This window comes from Sceloporus occidentalis, unplaced genomic scaffold (genome assembly GCF_023333645.1).
Source record: "Sceloporus occidentalis isolate IW3139 unplaced genomic scaffold, rSceOcc1.0.p SCAF_6, whole genome shotgun sequence".
In the NCBI taxonomy this organism is placed as follows: domain Eukaryota; kingdom Metazoa; phylum Chordata; class Lepidosauria; order Squamata; family Phrynosomatidae; genus Sceloporus; species Sceloporus occidentalis.
Genome location: NW_028316986.1, coordinates 61,353,488 through 61,375,221, shown reverse-complemented (window position 1 = coordinate 61,375,221; position 21,734 = coordinate 61,353,488). Strand labels below are relative to the sequence as shown.

The window sequence follows — 21,734 nt, the reverse complement described above, 5'->3', positions numbered from 1 at the left end:
GTACTTGTCCAAGATTGTTAGTTTCATTCTGTCCAGGAAATCCTCTTGCTCCCTAATATGCTGAAGTGTAGCTACTCTGGACTCCAGCTGCTGTACTTTCTCCTCCAAAAGTGGTACTAACTTGCACTTGGTGCATGTGAAGTTCTCCACTTCTGTAGGCAAGAAGACAAACATCCCACAAGTGTTGCATGTGACTGCAGCAGTTCCCTCAGTTTCCATACTGTGAAGTTTTTAGTAATGACTAAAACAGGACTGTGGGCTTCCTACTTAAAAAAATCCTCTGGTAAACACCAACGTTAAGGCCCCTGATGACCTGGCCTTTTCAATCTACTAGCAATATAACTTTATAGGAATGTCCCGGCTGCTAGCTTGTACTTAAAGGCAAGGTTCTGACTCAAGGTTTGCTTCTCACCTGCTGCATCTGCTGTAGATTTCTTTGGATCAAAAAATTTTTGCACACCGTTAGATGTGCAGCTCTGGAAAGAGTTATATAGAGCTTGTCTGCTAGCTCCACCCCCTAGTGACTCATAGATGTGACTCACAGAAGCTCCACCCCTTCAGCAACAAGCACACTCCCCTAGAGTTTTAAAAAAAATTCAAACACTTGCCACTCTAAATGGCTGCCCAGCTCCTTCTCTTCTCCTCTCTCTGGTAGGAACTCGGAATCGTCAGTTATCAGTAGAAATAAAAACTTAGAAGCATTAAGTCTTTGTTTTATGTCTTAACAGGCTGTACTTTAATGCATTAAAGGGTAATGACCTATGTCAGACAGAGTTTTGGTGAGGAGCCAGACTATGCCAAAAACTACTAGGCTGCAGCAGCAGGGGCAGGGGGGCATTAACTATGATGGAGGTTGTCTCAGAGACAACAGTAGTGGCACATAGGTAATACTTGTTAGTACTGTGCAGAAGGAAGCACGCTAAACCCCTCATGAATGTCTGTTACCATGAAAAACCTATGACAAGAGAATTCAGAATGAAACGAGATAGTGGCAGAAATGAAATTCCCACGTTGGATGGCACTCAACATGGTAATACTGGAGTACAGCAGAGCATGGGTAGCATTATGGCTAATGACACATCTGGACTTAAATGAAAAGTACATTCAGCTGTTGACGTGCTTTGAGGTGAAAGAAATCTGAAACTGCACAACAAATATAGGAACATGAAATGTGAGAAGCATAAATCAGAAGAAACTAGAAACAGTAAAACAAGAAATAAAATAAAAATTGCAGTATTTGGGGTGAGCGAGCTGAAGAGGACAGGAATGGCACATTTTGAGTCATAATTACACAGTATTTTACTTAGGAAATGAAAATCTAAGAAGAAATGGATGGCACTAATAGTGAAGAAAGATATAGCAAAAATAGTCAAAAGAGATATCCTTCGGCAAGCTATTCTATAATTTGGGAGCGGCAGAAGAAAAGGTCCTCTGGGTAACTGCAGGCAGCCTAGTTTTAGCTGGCTGCAGTAGGTTTTTATTGGAGGACCTCAATGTGCAGGGCAGATTATATGGGAGAAAGTGATCCCGTAAGTAGGCTGGACCTGAGCCATGAAGGGTTTTAAAGGTTATAACCAACACCTTGTGCTGCATCTGGAAGTTAATATGTAGCCAGTGAAGAGACTTTAATTTAGGTGTAATATGGTCACCTCTAGATCTTCCAGTGACCATTCTGGCTGCCATATTTTGAATTAGTTGAAGTTTCTGGACTAGGTGCAAGAGTAGCCCTGTGTAGAGTGCATTTCAGAAGTCAAGTTGTGAGGTTACCAGTGCATGTAATCACAGGTGATGGCAATATAAAAGCAAGAAGCAGAGTAGAATCAAACATTGTTATAAAATTTGGTCTAAGATCACAAAATGAAGGAGAGGAGCAACTAATTGAATTTTGTGAGATCGACAGCTTGTTCATTGCAAGCACATTCTTCAAGCAACCAAAGAGGTGACTGGATACATGGGCATCACCTGATGACCATTATAGAAATCAAATACCCTACATAATCGGAAGCATTAGATGGAGAAGCACCATTCTTTCTGCAATAAGAAAGTTAGGAGAGGAATGTGGCATAGCCTATGAATTGCTAATATAAAAAAATTGGTAAAGCTGAAGAAGAATACTAAACCAGCTATTATGCCAAAATACAGCCTGAAAAACATCTACATACAATTTAAGGAGATTATTTGCACTATTAAGTTTAAATAACAAGGATCCAGAAGAACTCTGGACTGAAGCTTGGGACACTGTCAAGGAGAAATGGAAAAAGACACTATCTGCAGCCAAAAAAGAAAGAGAAACTTCAATGGATGGCAGATAAAACTCTTTGTGAACTTCAGGACAGATGGGAAGCAAAAACAAAACATGACAGAAATAAGGTCAGAACCCTGAATGCAACTGTTCAGTGACCTGGGCATAGGGACAAAGAACTAGTATATTTACCAGTGCGGAAAAATAGAAGATGATGACAAAAAAGGAAGAACAAGAGACCTTTTTTCCACTAGATCTAAGAAATGAAAGGGAAATTTAAACCAAGAATGGGGATGATATACAACCAACAGGGGAATACATTACATAATCAAGTACAAATAAAAAGCACATGGATATAAGAGTTGAAATGATGGCATTCATTCAAGGAAAGACCCATTTGAAGATGAACCTACAATTTCAGATAATGAAGTGGAAACTGCATTCAGTACACTTGAGAGAAATAAATTACCAGGAGCAGATGGCACATCAATAGAGATGCTTCAGGCTGCAGAGACAGAATCTACAGTGGTTCTAACTGAAATCTATCAAGAAATGTGGAAAACAAAACAGTGACCCCACAGATTGGAAGCACTCAATATGCATTCCAGTCCACAAGAAAGGGAACACCAGGGATTGCAATAACCATAGGACCATTGCATTAATATCTCATGCCAATAAGATCATGCTCAAAACTCTACAGCAAAGACTTTTACTATCTATCAATCAATGTCAGATGTCCAAGCTGAGTTCAGGAGAAGAAGAGGCACTGGGAATATTGAAACACACCAAAGAATTTCAGAAGAGAACCAACCTGTGCTTTATACAAAACCTTTTGTTTAGATCATGAAAAATCTTGGATTTCTTAAAGCAATAGGTATGCCCCAATATTTGATTGGCCTGATGTGTAAGCTGTTCTCAAGAGAAGAGGCAGGCCAGATACAGAGAAATGGAATAATTTCCAATTGGCAAGGGAGTCAAGGAACAGCTGCATTTTATCATTCTATTTGTTTAATTTGCATGCTACAATATGTGAAGCAGCATAAGAATCGGAAGGAGACATGACTATTGAAGGAACATCAACAGTTTAAGATATGCAGATGACATCATAGTTCTAGCAGAAAATAAAGACTTGGAAAAATTATTAAAGAAAGAAAGCACAAAGGCAGAGTTACAGTTGAAAAATAAGAAAAGACAATCACAGATGATTTATATAAATTTATTTTAAAAATATTTTTATTAATTTTCCTGATACACAAATCTTTTTTTTTTTAAAAAAAACCCTTCCTACAGACATACATCAAGAAACTTCTAAATCCACATCACTCAAGTTTTCTCATTTCCACCTAGGACCACTTGTACATAAGTTTAATTAAAAAGTCTTATCTCATATTCTGTATCTACTCATTAATTCTATGTTCTTGTCTGGGAAAGCTGCCAAGACTGCTGATAACGGCTCACACAGCCTAGCAAAGATTTATGACCAAAACAAATGGTCTTTGCAAATACAGGAAACAAAGTACAGTATCAAAGTACCAATTCAGTGTCCAATAGAGAAGGGTCAGGCAACCCGAGGCTCCAGCAAGGCAGAATTAGCAAGGCAGTCCAAAGGTCAAGGGTTCCAGAAAGTCCAGATCAGTCAGTAGTCCAAGATTCAAGGTTTCAGTCCACGAAGACAAGGGGAGTCAAAGAAACATGCTTTCGCCAGGAAGTTCAGATAATATCTGACAGAGGAGCTCAGTGTCCAGCACCTGTTTATATTTCCCAGTTCCTAATCACAGGTGCTTCCCGATTGCTGAGTGTTTCTCGTAAAGCCTCCTAGACAGCACACTCTTTCAGACCTTCACTGGCTAAAGGTAAATACCTCAACATCCTGCTTGTCCATATCTTCTGTGTCTGGAATCTCTGCTGATGGGAAGCTGGGCTGCTGAGTTGCCTGACACAGAACATGTTCTGTTGGAGCTGGCAGAGCAGAGTTCAGGCCTGGCTCAGCTTCAGGTTCCACCTCCACCTGGGGCTCTAACTCAGCCTCCTCATTCTCTGTCTGGCTGACCATGACAGTTCTATAGGTTACAGTAAGTTTCTTCCCTTTATCTCTTACCCATACATTCCTTGCTTTAATCCATAAATCCTGTCATAGCTAAGCCATCCAATCTAGTACGTATAAATTTAATAACTATATCCCAATCCTTCTTAAAGTTTTTTATATTACCATCTCTTAATAATCAGGTTAATTTGTCCATCTCTGCCATATCAAGGAATTTCAAAAACTATTATTCTACTGTAGGGAGTGTGTCTCTTCTCCACATCTGTGCAATTAGTAGTCTAGCAGCAGTAGTCATAAAAGATGGTCCTGCCATGTTTCTTATCTGTCATATATACTCAACTATAAGTCGATCTCATGTATAAGTTGAGGGTAAGTTTTCAGGCCAAAATTATGGATTTTGCTATGACCCGTGGATAAGTCGAGGGTAAAATTTAGGGGCATATAGCAAAGGATCTAAAGGATGAAGCAAAGCAAAACAATGTGAAAGAACTTAAAAAATTCCAGCAGACATAGCTCTTTGTGCTTACTCTTAAGGCTGGATGGATAAGAGAATAGAGAGGGTCGGTGCTTCACATAATAATCTTGCTTTTCACCAGGAGATGGTTCCTTCTTTTAAATAAGAATACAGTACTTACATTGTTTCATGGATAAGTTGACTCAAATTTTTTGGGTTAATTTTTTGACCTAAATTGCTAGACTTATGCATGAGTATATACAGTAACTCATTGTCTTTGAGATTGAGTAAATACATTTCTGGATCCATTTTTAGTCTTTTTACCTAATATTTTCGCTATTGTTCTATGGATTAATTTTCAAAATTTATTCAACTTTCTCACAGGACCACTATGTATGAAAGAAAGCTACCCACCTCTCTTCCACATTTCCAACACTTACAGTATTATTGCTATTGTACATCTTGGAAATTTTATCAGGGGTTAGGTTCCAATAATAATACATCTTATAAAGATTTTCTCTTATGCTTTGGCAGGCCATCTCTTACTAGAATGGATTCTAGTTCTGTTTCTTTTTCATTAAAGTTGTGTTTTTGTCTTGGTTTTTTTCTCTAAGCTGTCTGTACAATAGCCAGTGTCAGTGTATTTTGCCTATTATTATTTCTTATTGTTGTTTGATCTTAGAGATTCCTTCTTTGCATGTCAGTAAGATCTTTATATCTTATCAATTTCCTTTTTAATATATTCTAATATAATCTAATATATACCAGCAAGTTTGAGAAGTATCCCCCAATGGAAATAATATCTGCAACACCCCTTCCAGTGTTCTCCTCAGTACAGACAATACCTTTCCTAACAAAGGTGATATCAAACCTGTTCCTCTGACCTAAATCCATCAGAGATTTTTCTACCAATATTTCATTGTCAGCAAATGGGGTGCAGGTTTTGATCCCATTCTGGACCTCAGAGATGCCAAAGCCAACATTCCACGCAGACACTTCTGATTGATGACTCTCATCCATCCTTCCACCTTTGCAAAGAGGAGACTAGCATGTGTCCTTCAATCTCAAAGGCACCTGTTTCCATATTGGGATTCAACCATTGCATCAATGATTCATATTGTTTGCTGTGGGAAGAAGAGCTTTCCAATTCCACGTTTTCCCTTTGGACTCACAAACAAACAAACAGCTTCACTTATATACTGCTTCATACTGTACTAACAGTATCTAGGCGGTTTACAACTGTAAGCTAATTGCCCCCAACAATCTGGGTACTCATTTCCCAGTAGATAAGACCCCCACATCCTATGGTTTGGGTTATGCTCCACCCACTCACTCCAATAGGCAGGAAGTGGGTGGAGCTAACCCTAGAAGGCCAGTCTTGTCCTGCCTATCACTCCAGTAGGATGTGTTTGCTGTTGCTCTGCAACTTCTTCACTACACCCACTCCAGTCCTTTTCCTTCTCTGTTTATCTTGCTGCCTTGGAAGCATGAAGAAAGATTTAATATGCCAAGGGCTCCCAGGATTGGAGAAAGGTCTTGGCTTTGCCAGTGACTCTCCCTCTCCTCCAAGGCTGCCCCCTTTCATGGTGGGAGCACAGAAGAGGCTACTCTTCACATAAACATCCTAAAGATGTTGGCAGTGGAAAAAGCCCTTTGGACTTTTGAATCCTTTCTGCAAGGCAACACCATTCAGGTCATTACTAGTAATATCATGATAATGTATTACCAGAAAAAGCAGAGAGGAATGAGGTCTGACTTTTTGTTCCATCTGACATTACGGCTCTGGGACTAATGTATTTCGACGAGAATCTTCCTGCTAGCAATACATGTCCCAGGAAAAGAAAACACACTGGCAGATGAACTCAGCATTTCCTTGGATTCATGCTGAAAATGTGTGCTCCATCCCAGCACCTTTTGCCAAATCCTCCATAAATTAGGCATTCCACTGGTCAATCTCTTTGCAAGCCCATTTAACAAGTAATGTCACCAGTGCTGCTACAGAACTCAGTAGGGATGGCTTGTGAGGTGACACATTCATTTTCAGCTGGAATGGACCCCTGGCATGCGCCCTGTCCCCCTTATTGTTTATTACGATCTTAGAGGTCCTGAACAATTCACTAAGAACAAATAATAAAATTAGAGGAACAAGAATTAAAGGACATGAGCATAAGTTGAGAACCTACGCAGATGATATGGTTATTATATTGGAAGACCCACTGAAAAATATAGACCACCTATTTGGAGAATTAGATGAGTTTGGCAGGGTTGCGGGATTTAAAATAAATAAAAGTAAAACACAAATAATGACAAAGAACTTAAAAGAAAACGAGAAAAGAATTAGCACTAAAATCAGGTGTCAAAACAGAAAAAAAAATACCCTGGCATATTTTTATCAGCAAAAAATATAAACTTGTTTGAGGATAACTATAAAGCAATGTGGAAACAAATAAATAAGGATCTAAAACAATGGAATGATGATAATTTATCATTACTGGGCAGGATTGCTGCTATTAAAATGAGTATACTTCCAGAACTTATCTTCCTATTTATAAACCTCTCAATCATTACAAACACAAAAGTCTTCAAGGAATGGAAAAGCACAATACTTAAATTTGTTTGGAGAGGTAAGAAAGCAAGGATTCAAAGAAATACATTAAAGAAAGACGGACCTCTAGGCGGCTGTGCACTGCCTGATCTTAAACTTTATTATAGAGCTTGTAGTATAATCTGGATTCAAGATTGGGTAACATTAAAAAATAGGCAATTACTAAATTTGGGAGCAACAAATGTGAATATGGGATGGCATGCATACCTATGGTAGAGCAAAGCCACTGCAACAGAGGACTTTAACAACCGTCTAGTAAGAAAAGCATTACTAATAACTTGGCAAATAGTAAAGAAGAAGTTTTATTTTGCTTTACCTGCCTGGGTCTCTGCGCAAGAGGCTTTTTTTTTTTTTTTTTTTTTTTTGGAAGATGGGAGGGAAAGAAGGACTGGATTAGATATCAAGGCTTGTTAAAGAAGAATATTGAAGGGAATAAAGAATTAAGGTCCAGGGAAGAACTAATAAAAATGGTACAAATATAAATTGGTATAGTTATGCACAAACTGCACAAAAATATACAGAGGACCTAAAGAATACTGGCTTTGAAAAAGAACCAACCGAATTGGACAAAACATTGTGGGAAAGAGACAAAGGGAAGATATCCGAACTCTATAACCTACTTTTGAGTAGGGAACTAGAACACGAGACGGTCACCATATACTGTATATGATCAAATGGTCACAGGAAATAGGACACAAAATAGCTTTTGAAGGTTGGGAAAATACATGGGAAAAATCTAACAAGTTTACAGCTTCACAGGACTTAAAAGAAAATTACATAAAGACAGTAAATAGATGGTACTATACACCACTAAAAATTGCCAAGATCTACAAATTAAGTAACAATCGGTGCTGGAAATGTCAAAAAAATTAAAGGCTCTTATCATATTTGGTGGACGTGTCCCAGAGTTAAGAAATTTGGTCTAAAATTCACCACAAAATACAGGAAATTTTGAATATGAAATACCCTCTGGCCCCGGAATTATGGGGTGTTACAGAGCGCCCCTTTGGGGCAGCCTGTAAGCGGTCCTTTCCCCGCTGTATCGGGGCCTCAGCTGCCACAACAGCAGCCTCTGAGGCCCCGATCCGCTGCTTTCCAGGCTGCAGGGAAGCGGCAAAAGGCCACTTCCCCGCGGCCTGGAAAGGGGTGTCCTTGGGGCTTCATGCCCCAAGGACACCTGATGGTGGTGGGGAGGAGGAGAAAGGGGCCGCTCGGCCCCTTTCTCCCTTGCGTCCCTGGCGCAGCCGTCTAAAGGCTGCACCAGGGATGCAAACCGCAGAAGGAGCTCCGTTTTGGAGCTCCTTCTTGCACCACGGAAAGGGCGCTCTAGGCGCCCTCACGCAGTGCGACAATGTCACAACCGTGCCGCCTCGTTTGGAGGCGGCGCAGTGGTGACGTAGTCATGGTGGCCCCCATGTGGAACAGGTGCTGCCATTTTGTACGGACTAGGTCCGTACTAGGGTTGGGGCATCAAGAAGTGACGCCCCTTTCTAACCCTAGTATGGACCCAGTCCGTACTATTACGCCCGTTTGTAACGGGCCTATATTTACTAAACATGACATCTTTCATGGGAACTAAGCATGAGGGTAAATACTGGAGAATAATCTTGTATTTGATTACAGCAGCCAGGATTCTCCTGACAAGGAACTGGAAAGAAAGTCATTTAACTAGCATGGATGATTGATTCCATAAAATTATGGCAATAAAAGAAATGGATAAATTAACAGCAATGATGAATAATAAGACAAAAGAAAAGATATTAAAAGAATGGGAACCTATTAAAAAATATTGGTTTAAGGCATGTAATATTAAGGAGGAACTTACCTAAGCACCCTCTTTTTTCTTTTTGAGCTTAGTACTTATATTCTTATCAGTTACATTAAAAATGAAAGAATTTTAAATAATTATAAGTCTGGCACGGACCCTTAATACAATAGTATGGTAACAATGATAATAGTCTTGGGGAAAAACAAAGAGGAATGGGTTTTGTTAGAAGACAAGAAAACACCTAGACCTTTATAGGATATAAATCAACTTGATTGATTGTCTGTATGCTAGGTGTAGATGTGAAGACCTATTGTTCATTAATTTTTGTGTTTTGTAAAGGTTATAAAAAATTCAATAAAGATATAAAAAAAGGAATAAAGGAATGGACCTCTGGCATACATGTTCCCACCCTCCCACTCATTACCAGGATGATATCCAACCGAGAGCAAACCAAGGAGATGTGATTCTGAAAACGCCATGGTAGCCAAGACAGTCATGCTTTGCATCTAGCTTGGTGAACGTACCTCTGTCTGTTCTTTCTGTCCTGACCTGCTCACCGTCTACAAAGGGCAGGTCAGTTGCCCAAATGTCAAAACCTTTTCTCTGACAACATGGAGGATTCATCTTTCATAGCACTGCCTCCTCGAATTTAGAATGTCATTGAGGCCTCACACAAACTATGGATGCAAAGGTTGTATTCCTAAAATTGGGACAAGTTTGTATCATTCCTTTCATCAAAACAGCTCTCCTTATCCTGATCTCGAATTCAGCATGTAATTCCTTATATCCTCAGATTTGGGCCTTTTGTAGATCCTGGTGAAATGTTACCTTGCTGTCATCTTGTATTTCCAGCTATCTGGTCAGCTTTCCTGTTTACAGGACCCAATGGTGGAAAGGATAGAAAAACATGTATTGTCTGTGTTGGGGCCTGACTCCACCATGGAGTTTAGGGTATGTGTTGTTGCAGTTAGCCAGGAAGCCTTTTGAACCCATGACATCCAGTGATATCAGGCAGCTTACTTGAAATACTCTCTTCCTTGCAGTTATTACCTCTGCAAGGAAAGCTGTGTCCTTTGAGAGTTGATCTACCTTATCTTCTTTCCATTAAGACAAGGTTATCTTTTGTCCCAACATCTCCTTCCTGCTGAAGGTTGTCTCATCTTTTCATCTAAATCAGGACATCGTTTTGCCAGCCTTTATGCAAAACCCTTTCTCAGAGCCCTTGGGTTTTATGTTGACTGAATGTCAAACTGCAGAAATATTGTTGTTTGGATTCAAAGCTAGGCCAACCAGTGACAATACAGTGGTTTTTGAAATGAGTGGTTTTGGCAAATCATTGCCTATGAACTATATAGGGAGGAGCCACCCCTTTGAATCCCAGTTCATTGTACCGGGGTGGTAGCTGCCTCTTCTGCCTACCTGAGTGGTATTCCACTAGACAGTGTATGCAGGGCTGCTGTGTGTCACAATTACTGACTTCTATATCACACAACAGACTAGATTGTTGTTTCAGAACTGATGCAGCCTTTTGGAGGGCAGTCTTGCCTTCAAGTTTAAATTAAAAGTTGTTATTTCTGATTCTGTCTGGTTGAGGGCACTGTTGTTTCATGTTAATAAAATCCTATGGTTTAACTGTTAATTATTTATATCTTTTGCACCCATCTCCTTGTGTGAATAGCTTGCTAGACTCCCAGTTGTGTGAATCATAGAGTCCATGAAGAAGAAGGACAGGTTGTAAGTTTGTAACTAGTTATCTGAGTGATCATCTGTGAGCTCACATAAACCTACCCATCCTTCCCTCTTTATGTGTCTTGCATCTAAGTCCTTGGGATGCTGCTGTGTGGCGTCATTTGGAACTGTGGTAAATGAGCCAGAACAGTAAGAATAGAGCCAAGGGCAGGTGGAGCTACTGCCAAAAATCTTGCATAGCTATTCTAGAAGGTTCTGAAGATGCACAGGCACAGGAATACCCAATTGTGTGAGTTCAAAGGTGATCACTCAAGAGAACTACATTTAAAGATATGCAACTTGTCTTTCTACATAACCGTTAAAAGCAGGGGTGGAGAACCAGATTCTGATGAACTACCATTCCCATCATGCCTCACCACCAGCCAAGCTGGAGGAGGTTTTAGTTCACAATGGTTTGGTTGTAGCTCCTCCCCTTATGGGCATGCTACAGCTACAGCATCAATGCAGTTCATTAGAAAAACAAGTTTCTTGCTTTCTCTGGTAAAAAATATAGGGGAAAATGGGCTAAAGCAACAGCTAAGAAGAAATCTCAGTGCCTGTAAACAAAATGAACTGTCAGGAAAAGTCTTAGGATTAACATATTCTGGGTCTGAAAGAATGGAGCACTGTGTTTATTATGACACTATGTGTAAAAAAAATACTAAAACACTAAAATTTGAGACTGATCATGGTATATTGATTTGGGTGTTGTACTAGCACACTGGGAGACCATGCTTCAGATTCTCAATTGGCCATGGAAAACCACTGGATAACCTTGGGCAAGTCAAACTCTCTCAACCACAAATGGAGGCAAGGGCATCGCTCATACTGACAATTAGATCAAGGAAACCCCATGATAGAGTCACTGTACTTGAGGAATGACTTGAAGACACATAGCAAAGTAAATGTGTAACTAGAGAAGATAGCCACTAGAGGGCATCAAAAGCTTTCCTTCTAAATAAATATTGTCTGTGGAATCCAGAAACTGGAGGATCTTTTCTATTTAATCTAACAGGTGTGTGGAGAAATACGTTATCAATTGAATCAGACCAAAATGAAGAAGGATGAGGTAGAAAAGGAACACAGAGAGTATAGAACAAAAACTATGAGAGAACTTGAAATTAAAGACCAGGTAAGAGAGATCACCATGATCAACTGTTAAATGTTTTAGTGCTTTCATTCTTCCAATAGTGACACATAGCTGTTTTTTGTTCTAAATGAAAAGAATCAGTGTAATACTATTCATTTTTTTTATTAACATTATTAATAAAGAAACTGTTTTATTTTATGGAGTTGCTGTCATTACCAAAAGATAAAGATATACATGGCTATGTTATATTTAATATGTCCTGTCACATGCCATGCATGAACAGATATTGTATGGATGTTGTATAATATACATGTGTTACTTTATTGGGTCTACTATGTCAAAAAATCAAAAGACACATTAAGCACTAATGACAGTACTATATTTTTTAAAATGCAATGTAAAATATATTCCCCTATCTTTTCTTTTTAAAAAAGTTATTGATATACATTCATTAAGTATTCCAAAATAAACAAATTATTGTTATTAATACTGATAATTTTGCTGTGACCTACAGACATAGACATCTCTCTCTGACTACTGTGTTAAAAGCCATACTTCATTAATCAGCATTTAATATGGGGATCAACCAAAACTAAATTAGGGATGAGTTGAAAATAATTTCTTTGAACTGAATCCTATGAAGATCCTGTTTATATTTTGCCTGTTTTCCTGTTTCACTTTGTCTAATTAGATTTGCACAGGCCACACTTCACAAGTGTACAGTAAATCATACTTTTATTTGAAGTGAACAAGCTTATTGTCAAACTTATAGTGCTGTGAACTGATAATATTGTGTTTTCAGTATAATTATGTAAGTTACTGTTAATTAATACAGAAAATATTAACTTTAACATCTTCTACAGAATTACATATCTCCCCACAGGAACCTTAAATACTAGTATTAAATATCTGGTTCAGTCTATTCCTTAATGAAAAGCAATTTCCTGGATTTCCTCCCATCTCTAGTGCCTGTCTATTACATGGCATCTCATTCTGTTGTGGAACTACTATGAGTAGTTTTTGAGAGAGAGTTTGGGGGGGGGGGGAGAAAATAAGGTGCCTAAACGTGTGTGAGTTAGAAGTACTTCCTAACTTTGAGGTGAAACAGACCTCCCCAAATGAAGCTGCCCATGAGAAAGCACAATTGGGGCTGCGGCAACCGCATACCACGGCCCCAAACTGCCTTTTTGCCGGCTGAAAAGCAGGAAACAGACACTCCTTTTTGCACTGGCAAAAAGCTGGCTTTTCTGCCCCACCACAGCCAGACAATGGGTTTATGGCGCTCTGGTGGTATGCGGTGTCTAAATAGCATGCCAGAATGCCCAGAAACCAGTCCACATGTCAAAACACTGCACTGTGAAGCTACCCGGATGGCAGAGCAAAGGGGCAATCTGTTTCACCCCTTAGATAAACTAAGGCAAATCCACTTTTTCCATAACCCCAATGGGGCCCTAAGAAACTTAAAATACAATTTTATATTTTCTGGGAATAGATATGACAGCTATAAAGATTTAATGCTACAAGGTATACTGATATGCTGGGAAGTGTGGACAAAATTATTTTGAATGGTCTATAAACATGTATATGAACTTTTGAACAAATGGCAAAATGACAGTTATGAACTTGCACTTGATTTTTTTTAACCCCTTAAGTAATAACATTACAGTTGGCCCTCTGTTTTCGTGTGGGATCTGTTCTGGATCCCCCCCCCCTGTGAAAACAGAGACTCGCCAATATTCAAACCCCATAGGCTTGAATGAGGCACATGCCTGTGAGCATACGTAGGTCACTCACCATGAGAGTGCACCTCATTAGAAATAACAGAGGCTGCTCCCTCCGTGAGTATTCAAGACCGTGGACCTCAAGTCCGCAAGAAAGGAGGAGTGACTGTATTAGCAAGTTGTAATTTTAGCTTTAAGCATTAGCCACTCATACTACAGACAGAGTATCCTATAGAGAATCCCTGTTGGGCTCAACAGAGTTTTGTTTTACCATTACAACTAGTACTACTGCTCCCACCCGTACACATTGATATGTGTGGACATCACAATGAACTGTTTGAATGAGAGGTCTATAACAAGCTGTGATGTCCCTAGTCTGTCTTTTCTATGAGATTCATGTGGTACATGGAAAGGAAAGGAATGATGTGGGTTATATTTCTATTTTTTTTTTTTTGTTGTCTGGTTAAGTTGCCTCTCTGAATAGTCTGAATGAAGTTGGAAAGGAGAGCTATATCTTTATGGGGAGGATGTTTAGTTTTGAGACATTGCACCAGCAATGCAAATAAATTATGCCCTTAAAGTGATAAATCGGTTGTTCTTTAATTTCTCAGTTATGCCATGACTTCTAGGGCTGAGGATGGAGTTGACCCTCTTTTGATAATCACATGTAATCATTTTTTGTTGTTAGAAATTGGCATTTGGCTAGCTTTGAAACTTGTCCTAAGCATTTTCCATGTCTATTTAGGCACCTTTCTGAATTGTGTGCTGAAAGTTGTTCACAGTAAAGTAAGATGGTATGTATTTCATTTACGTACACAGCAAACAAGGAGAGGAACAAAAGTTTGTCTCTTTTACTTGGAGAACCTATGTGCCCGAAATGACAGTGCTGCAAAGAAATGTTGCTAGGAGTTGAGTTTGGGGACAATAATGGTTATAGAGATGGGAGATAATTCATTGCAAAGCACAGATTTTCAATGCAAAAGGGCTGGAACAGATTGAACCCCTGAAGGATAGCTGCTAGTTTGTTTAAATGAGTTTTCCCCAATTAAATGTCCTCCATATGAGTTGGACTAGAACTGTCATTCTCAGTTAGCATGGCTAGTATAGTCTAAGGGACTGTCAGCACAAGCAATAAGATGTGCTTTCTCCCATTTTGAAACCTACCTGTTTAAACAACAAATGTGTCCAACATGGGAGAAATCCAGGATGAAGCCATGTTCTGGAGCAACATAATTCTTGATTTGTTCATGTTCAAGCAAACTATTGCACCAGCTTGTGGACTGTGCACTGGTGCAGAGACGGAGGAAGGGGTTGGTAAGCTCCTAGGACCATTGCTACTGCCATTTTTTTTTGTCACCCACCCACAGACAATGAGGGAGGGCAGTGTGGTCTCCCCATCAATGTTTAGCCCAATGTTTGGAGCCAGCTGTGTAGTCAGTGGGTTCTCCCTGTGAATTGGGAAACTCAGAGGTAAACCAGATTTCCCTCTCCATCTATCTGCCTAGCCCCTAACTTTTGGCTTGGTGTATTTAGTCACCTTGGGCAAGCATTCCATGTAAAAGTGGGACGATGAACATTAACAAGCAGTTTTCCCTTATCCTTGTGCTGTATCAATTGAAATAGTGAAACACGACAATGTCCTGGACACATGATTTGGAACCATATCAAGTGACAGCATCAAGGTCAGAGGAAATGAAAGCAGATCTAGAATAGCTGATCTCCTAGTTCCCTCTTCCACCTTCTGGGCAATGAAATAAGTCTGCAAGGCAAGGGAAAAATTTGTTGGACTTTATATTCTTGGCAGCGTTTAACTTCTAACAAATATCAGGATAGCTGAAATCCCTCAGTGCTACTACATCTCTCCGTTCTGAATGTGTAGTTATCTGTTCCAGGAATATGTGGTCATTATCTAAGAATTCAGTCTAGCATGACCTGTAATAAACTCCAACAATGACAACTCTGTTGTTTCTCTCCTCCTTAAATTTTATCCAGATGCTTGAATCTGGCTTCCAGAATTAAAGGCATAGGTTTCTTCACAGGTGTAACCATCCTTGACATATAATACTACTTCTCCTCATTTCTAGTTTTCCATCAGTTTCTCTGAGATAGGTTATACCCTTCTATTACTACATGCCAATCACGTGACTCATACCACCAGGTTTCAATTATGCCTGTTATATCATATTTGCTGTGTTGTGGTAAGAGTTCAAGTTCATCTTCCTAATTTTCCATGCTCTGCATTAGTGTAGAAACATCTAATTATGAGTAATTTCCTCTCTCTGTTATTTAAGGTTTTGTTTTTTTTACTGTTCGGTTCTTATACTATTCGCACAGTTCTCTATATAACATTTGGACTACACTGGTCCCTCTGGATTCATGGCCTTGACACTTGTAGTTTTGATCATTCGCAAGGCCAAGGCCATGGATCCCTCCCCCACTTACTGATATCATCCCCTGGTGGTGGGGACTTTAATCGGAGCCTGGGCCATCTTGGTTTGTAATTGGCCCCAGCAGCTATCAGGTCTCTCTTTCCCAGCAGCGCTCGGGGCCTGGCATGCACATGACCCACCCCCTCCGCCACAGCCAATTGAAATTTTGTGTACCCACTGGCTGCGGCAGAAGGGGCGGGGTGTGTGCACACTGGGGACTGAATGCTGCTGGGAAAGAGGGTCTTGATGGCTGCCGGGGCCAATTACAAGCCCCAGTGGGCTGGGCTCTGATTAAAGCATGTGTTCCCCGCGGGGAAGATGCCAGTAAGGGAGAGAGGGAGGGAATTGCACAAATAATCAAGTCCCATTGTCCCCAATGATGCCGAACAAAATTTTGGATTCGTGGGGCCCCCCCAGAATGTATCCCCCACGAATCCGGAGAGATCACTGTATTATCTCTAGCACTTGATGTACTCTTGCCCTCAAGAATACTGTTTCCCTCCCCTACGTAACTCAGTTGAAAGTCCTCCTGATCAAATTTGTGAAACTCTTAGCAAAAACATTCCTGCCATCTGCTATGAGGTGCAACCCATTACTTGCCAGTAGTCCATCTTTATGAAACTGCTGACCATTGTCCAAGAAGCCAAATTGTTCCTGGTGGCCCCATCTGTGGAGCTGGTTGTTGACCTTCCTTATTCCCCTCTCCCTTCCTATCCTTCAACTGGGAGGAGATGAAATGGCAATCTATACATAAAGGCTCTTAGCGTTAACTTTTCCTTTTTCAAAAAAGTAAGATTATCTGCTACTTTTTGTTTGTCCATTATTATTATTTTACACGTAGAGTTATGTGTTGTCTGCCTTAGTCTACATCTCTGGATGAACTCAGAAGTTTAAATAAATATTAAACAGCATGGAACAAGGAGAACTTTGTAGGACCTCATAGTAAAAGGCATAGAGCTAAGCAGTAATATCTTAACACCACCTTCTGTAATCAGCATCCAAGTATGAATGGAATAACTGTAACTGGTGTTGCCAGTTCCCAGTATGACAGTCTATCCAAAAGGTTGCAGTGGTGGATGGAACAGAAATTAAATTAGCATGATCATCCATCAGAGTGATCAAGGGAATTTCTGTCAACCCCAGTTTCTGATTTGTAATGAATCTACAAAAGCATTTCAGTAATACCAAGGATGGTGTTGTAGCTACTTTCTCAGGCACCTTTTTTAGAGAAAAAAGTATTGACAACTGACTACAGTGTTTTCTTGGTCTTCTGGATCTAGGAACATCTTCTTCATGAGCAGCTGTTTAGTGGCCTCCTTTAAAATACTTGACACAGGTTCCTCCCAAAATGAGACAGTAATCACTTCCAGGATCTAATTAATCAAGTTTCCCTTCTTGATAGTATCTGAGAGAAAGGGTAAAGATTAAACACACAAGTGTTAAGCAACTTTTGTCCAAGAAACTTGTCCATGTTTTAAAGCATCAGTGGCTGAAATTAATCCAGTCTGACCAAATTTCTAAATGATACATTGTATGCAGTTTCCTAACAGTTGTAGCCACATCACTTTGGGTGGAGTGATTTTATCCTTGAAGTGCTTAGCAAACAAGTCACAATGTGCCACTGAATAGTGCTTAATTTCCTCCACTGCACAAAGTTAGAATAGCGCACAGAAGATATCTGTTAGATAGCACTGCAAGTACAGTCCTCCCTTCATATCATGGGGGTTAGGGAAATTAGACCCCTGCAAATATGGAAAAATTGCAAATAACTCCACCCCCCATGTAGAAGCCAGTTAAAGGGAAGGGTGAGCGGGAGAAGAGGAGCAGTGCTGCATGCTCCTTTTTCTCATCCTCCTGTCACTTTAATTGGCCCCCTGCCCCCTTTCCTCCCCATCCTTTCCCTGGGCAGCCAAAGGAGAGGAAGGGGAAGAGAAAGCAAGTGGTGCCTTGACCCCTCTAGACCTTTGCCTCCCCGATCCTTTCCCTGGGAAACACAAGGAGAGGATCAGGGAGGAGAAGGCAAGAGGTGCCTTGGTCCTTCCAGAGCCTTCTCCTCCCCACCTTTCCCTGGGAAACCCAAGGAGATGATGGAGAGAAGGCAAGAGGTGCCTTGGCCCCTCTGAAATCTTTTGCCTCCCCAGTCCTTTCCATGGGCAGCCCAAGGAGAGGATCAGGGAGGAGAAGGCAAGATTTGCTTTGATGCTTCCAAGACCCTTTGCCTCCCCATCCTTTTCCTGGAAAACCCAAGAAGAGGATCGGAGAGCAGAAGGCAAGATTTGCCTCGGCCCCGCCAAGACCCTTTGCCTCCCCATCCTTTCCCTGGGCAGCCCAAGGAGAGGATCAGGGAGGAGAAGGGTCGGGGGGGGGAGGAGAAGGGTCGGGGGGGGCAAGACACCTCCTGCCTTCCCCTCCCCAATCTCTCCCTGGGCTGCCCAGGGAGATATGGGCAGGGCAAGGGAGGAGGAATGCTCACATTAGTGGCCTTGACCTCATGAATAATCGAAACCATGAGTCTCAAGGCTACAAATATAGTATATAGTAGCATGTGTTGTGATTGGTTATCTGTGTTGGCTGAACAATATGTTGGTCATCTGACTGTCATAGCAGCTGGCCTTCCCCAGAAGGTGAGTGCTTGCCTTCCCCAAAAAGAGAGTGAAAAGCAAACAAAATTAATCACTCTCAGTCACCTATACAGGGATCTGTGAAAGTACAGGCTGAGAGGCTCCCAGATTACTAATGCCTTCCTCCTTCCCTGTGCAGGGAATAGAGGAGTAACATTTTATCAATTTCCCTAAATTACTGGGAGGAAGCAGGATTGCTCTCTTCCTTATTCACTACTCAAGAAGAATGAATTAGTGATCTCTTATCCAATGGTCCCAGGATATCTTCCTTCCTTGCACTGAGATGAGAGGAGGAATGATTTGCTGTCAACCCCTGGAGTGGCAACACCTCAAAAGGCAGACCAGAGTCTTCATGCTCAAGAAAAGTACCCCACTGCTGCAAAGATCTCCAGCTTCTAAGATGTAGGGATTCTTCTTATGAGGAAGACTTCTTCCAGAATCCTCTGATGAGATAAAGCTACATCTTGGGTGAGGGTGCTGGCTGTTTTTATTTGAAATCGTCAATTCCAAGATGAAGCCGCCCCTATTGACCTCAAAGGGGCGGGATATAAATAATTTCTTAATTATTATTATATTATTATTATTAAGAAGCTGGTGGAACAGCAGCTCTAATCCATTTTTGAACCTTGCCTTTGTCTCCCTAGTTCCCTTGTGAATGGAACTCTTGTAATTAATCTTGGGTTGCCTTTGGCCATGATTTTGTTTGATCTTTATCTGCTACTGGATCCTTGATTACCTAGACCTTGCTACATACCTGGTTACTTAATGTACTGACAACCATATGGCTGTGACCTCAGACTATTGCTTACTGGCTGCCAATTAGTTTCCGGGCACAGTACAAGGCATTGCTTATGACCTTTAAAGCCCTACATGGCTTGGGTCCAACCTATTTGTGGGATCACCTATTTCCATACAATCCGCCCCACACAATGAGGTCTTCTGGGGAAAATCTTCTTCAACCAACAAAGACCAGGTTGACCACGGTTACCCAGAGGGCCTTCTCATCGGCTGCTCCCAAATTATGGAATGGCCTGTCAGAGGAGATCCAGAACATCACGAATCTTGACAACTTCAAAAGGGCTGTCACTACGGATCTTTTCCGACAGGCCTTCCCTGAATGATCCACCTGGTCTTCCATGAATACAGACCATCACAAAGAACACCCAAACTGCCTCATCCCTTTGTCTTTGTCTCTGACTGGCTTGATTATTAATCGATTTTAAATGTTTAATTGTTTTAATTTTAATTGTTGGTTGTTTAATAATATTTTAAGGTGGTAAGACTGAGGTGGGAGGTAATTAATGGGATGTATTTTAATTGTATGTTGTGTTTTATCTAATGTTGTGAACCATCTTGATCCTACAGGAAAGGCAGCATATAAATAAAACATTATTATTATTATTATTATTATTATTATTATTATTGCTATTGCTAGAGACCATCTCCAAAACAGGTCCCCTTGCAAAAAAGATAGTACCTCATTTTCTAGTTGTTCATGAAAGGAACAACACGTTTGAAATGTGGTGCTGGGAAGAGTTCTGAGGATGCAGTTGGCTGCTTAAAAAAACCCACAAATAAATGGGCCCTAGAACAAATCAAGTAATCTAGAAAGCAAGATGACTAAACTGAGGCTGTCATACCTCGGTCATGCTTTGGTCATGAGAAAACATTACTCAGTGGGAAAAAACAATAATGATTGGTAAGTAGAAAAAGAAGAAGACCAGATGTATAGACTCAGTCAGGGAAACAGCAGCCCTGAGTCCCCTGTTAGCATTTCACCATGTTCTCCCTGCAGTGGCCCTACCATTTCCTTCTTCCTTTTGCTACAGACATAACAAAAAAACCCTTTTTTTCTTAATGTCTCTAGAAAGTCTGCACTCATTATGTGCTTCAGCTTTTCAGACTTTCCCTCTACACATCCTAACTATTTGTTTGAATTCCTCTTAGGTGATTTCCCCCTTTTTCATTTTTTATATATATTCATTTTAAAACTTAGCTCAGTTGAAAGTTCTTTAGTCATCTATCTTTGTTTCTTAAAACACTTCCCATTTTCCCTCCTCGTTGGGACTGTTTTAAATTGTGCCTTCCGTATCTCCCTTTTGAAAAACTCCCATCTGAGAACTCTTGGGGAAAAACAGCCAAATTTACAGTAGCGCAAGATTTAAAAGAAAACTATTTGAAAGTTTCTAATCGCTGGTATTTTACACCGGTTAAAATCGCTAAGATGTATAAACTGAGCAAAGACAAATGTTGGAAATGTAATAACGAAAAGGGATCATACTATCATATGTGGTGGAGTTGTTTACGAATTAAGTGTTTTTGGGAAAAGATAATGAAAAAAAAAATACTGGAGAATTATGCTTTACCTCATAACAGCTCCTAGAATACTGTTAGCAAAAAATTGGAAGAATAAGATAATACCTGACATAGAGGAATGGTTACAAAAAGTACTGGACTTAAAGAATATGGACGCGTTGACATTGATATTAAAAAACAAAAAACAAAAAGAGGTGGATGATTGGACGATTATAGGTGGCTTTTTGAAAAAATACTGGCATTTAAACAGAAAGCAATAATATGATAATTACATTACATGAGTGAAAAAGAAATCTAGAAGGGTGATAACATAAATAAATAGAATAATGAGTTATGGTGGATTACGTGAATAAGAGAAATGAAAGCAAGGATGGATTATATGTGGTATATGTGATTGTAATTGTTTGGGACAACAGATAATAAGATGTAATAGAGATACACCAGATTTGTTGGAATTTCAATGTATGTTGTTTTTAATCAATAAATAAAAGAAAAGAAAAAAGAAAAACTCCCATCTGTCCTTAACTCCCTTCTTTTTTAGTATTCCTGACCATGTGATCATCCCCAGTATTTCCCTACGTTTTCTGAAATCAGCTTTCCCAAAGTCTAGAATGTGTGTCTGACTATGCTTGACTTCCTCTTTCTACTGTGTAACAAATTCCAGGAGAATGTGATCACTGTCACCTGAGGATCCTGCTACTTTTACTCTATTAGCC

The 21,734-nt window shown here is 40.1% G+C and overlaps 1 protein-coding gene across 3 annotated transcripts in view; it reads left to right on the top strand.

Moving 5' to 3' along the window:
- SDCCAG8 (SHH signaling and ciliogenesis regulator SDCCAG8) overlaps positions 1-21,734 on the top strand; it is a 181,120-nt gene that overhangs the window by 38,018 nt on the left and 121,368 nt on the right. For all 3 annotated transcript variants that reach the window (XM_089529829.1, XM_089529827.1, XM_089529828.1), the window contains exon 12: positions 11,857-11,973. In XM_089529829.1, coding sequence (XP_089385955.1) covers positions 11,857-11,973 — 117 coding nt within the window. The remainder of the gene's footprint in view (positions 1-11,856; positions 11,974-21,734) is intronic.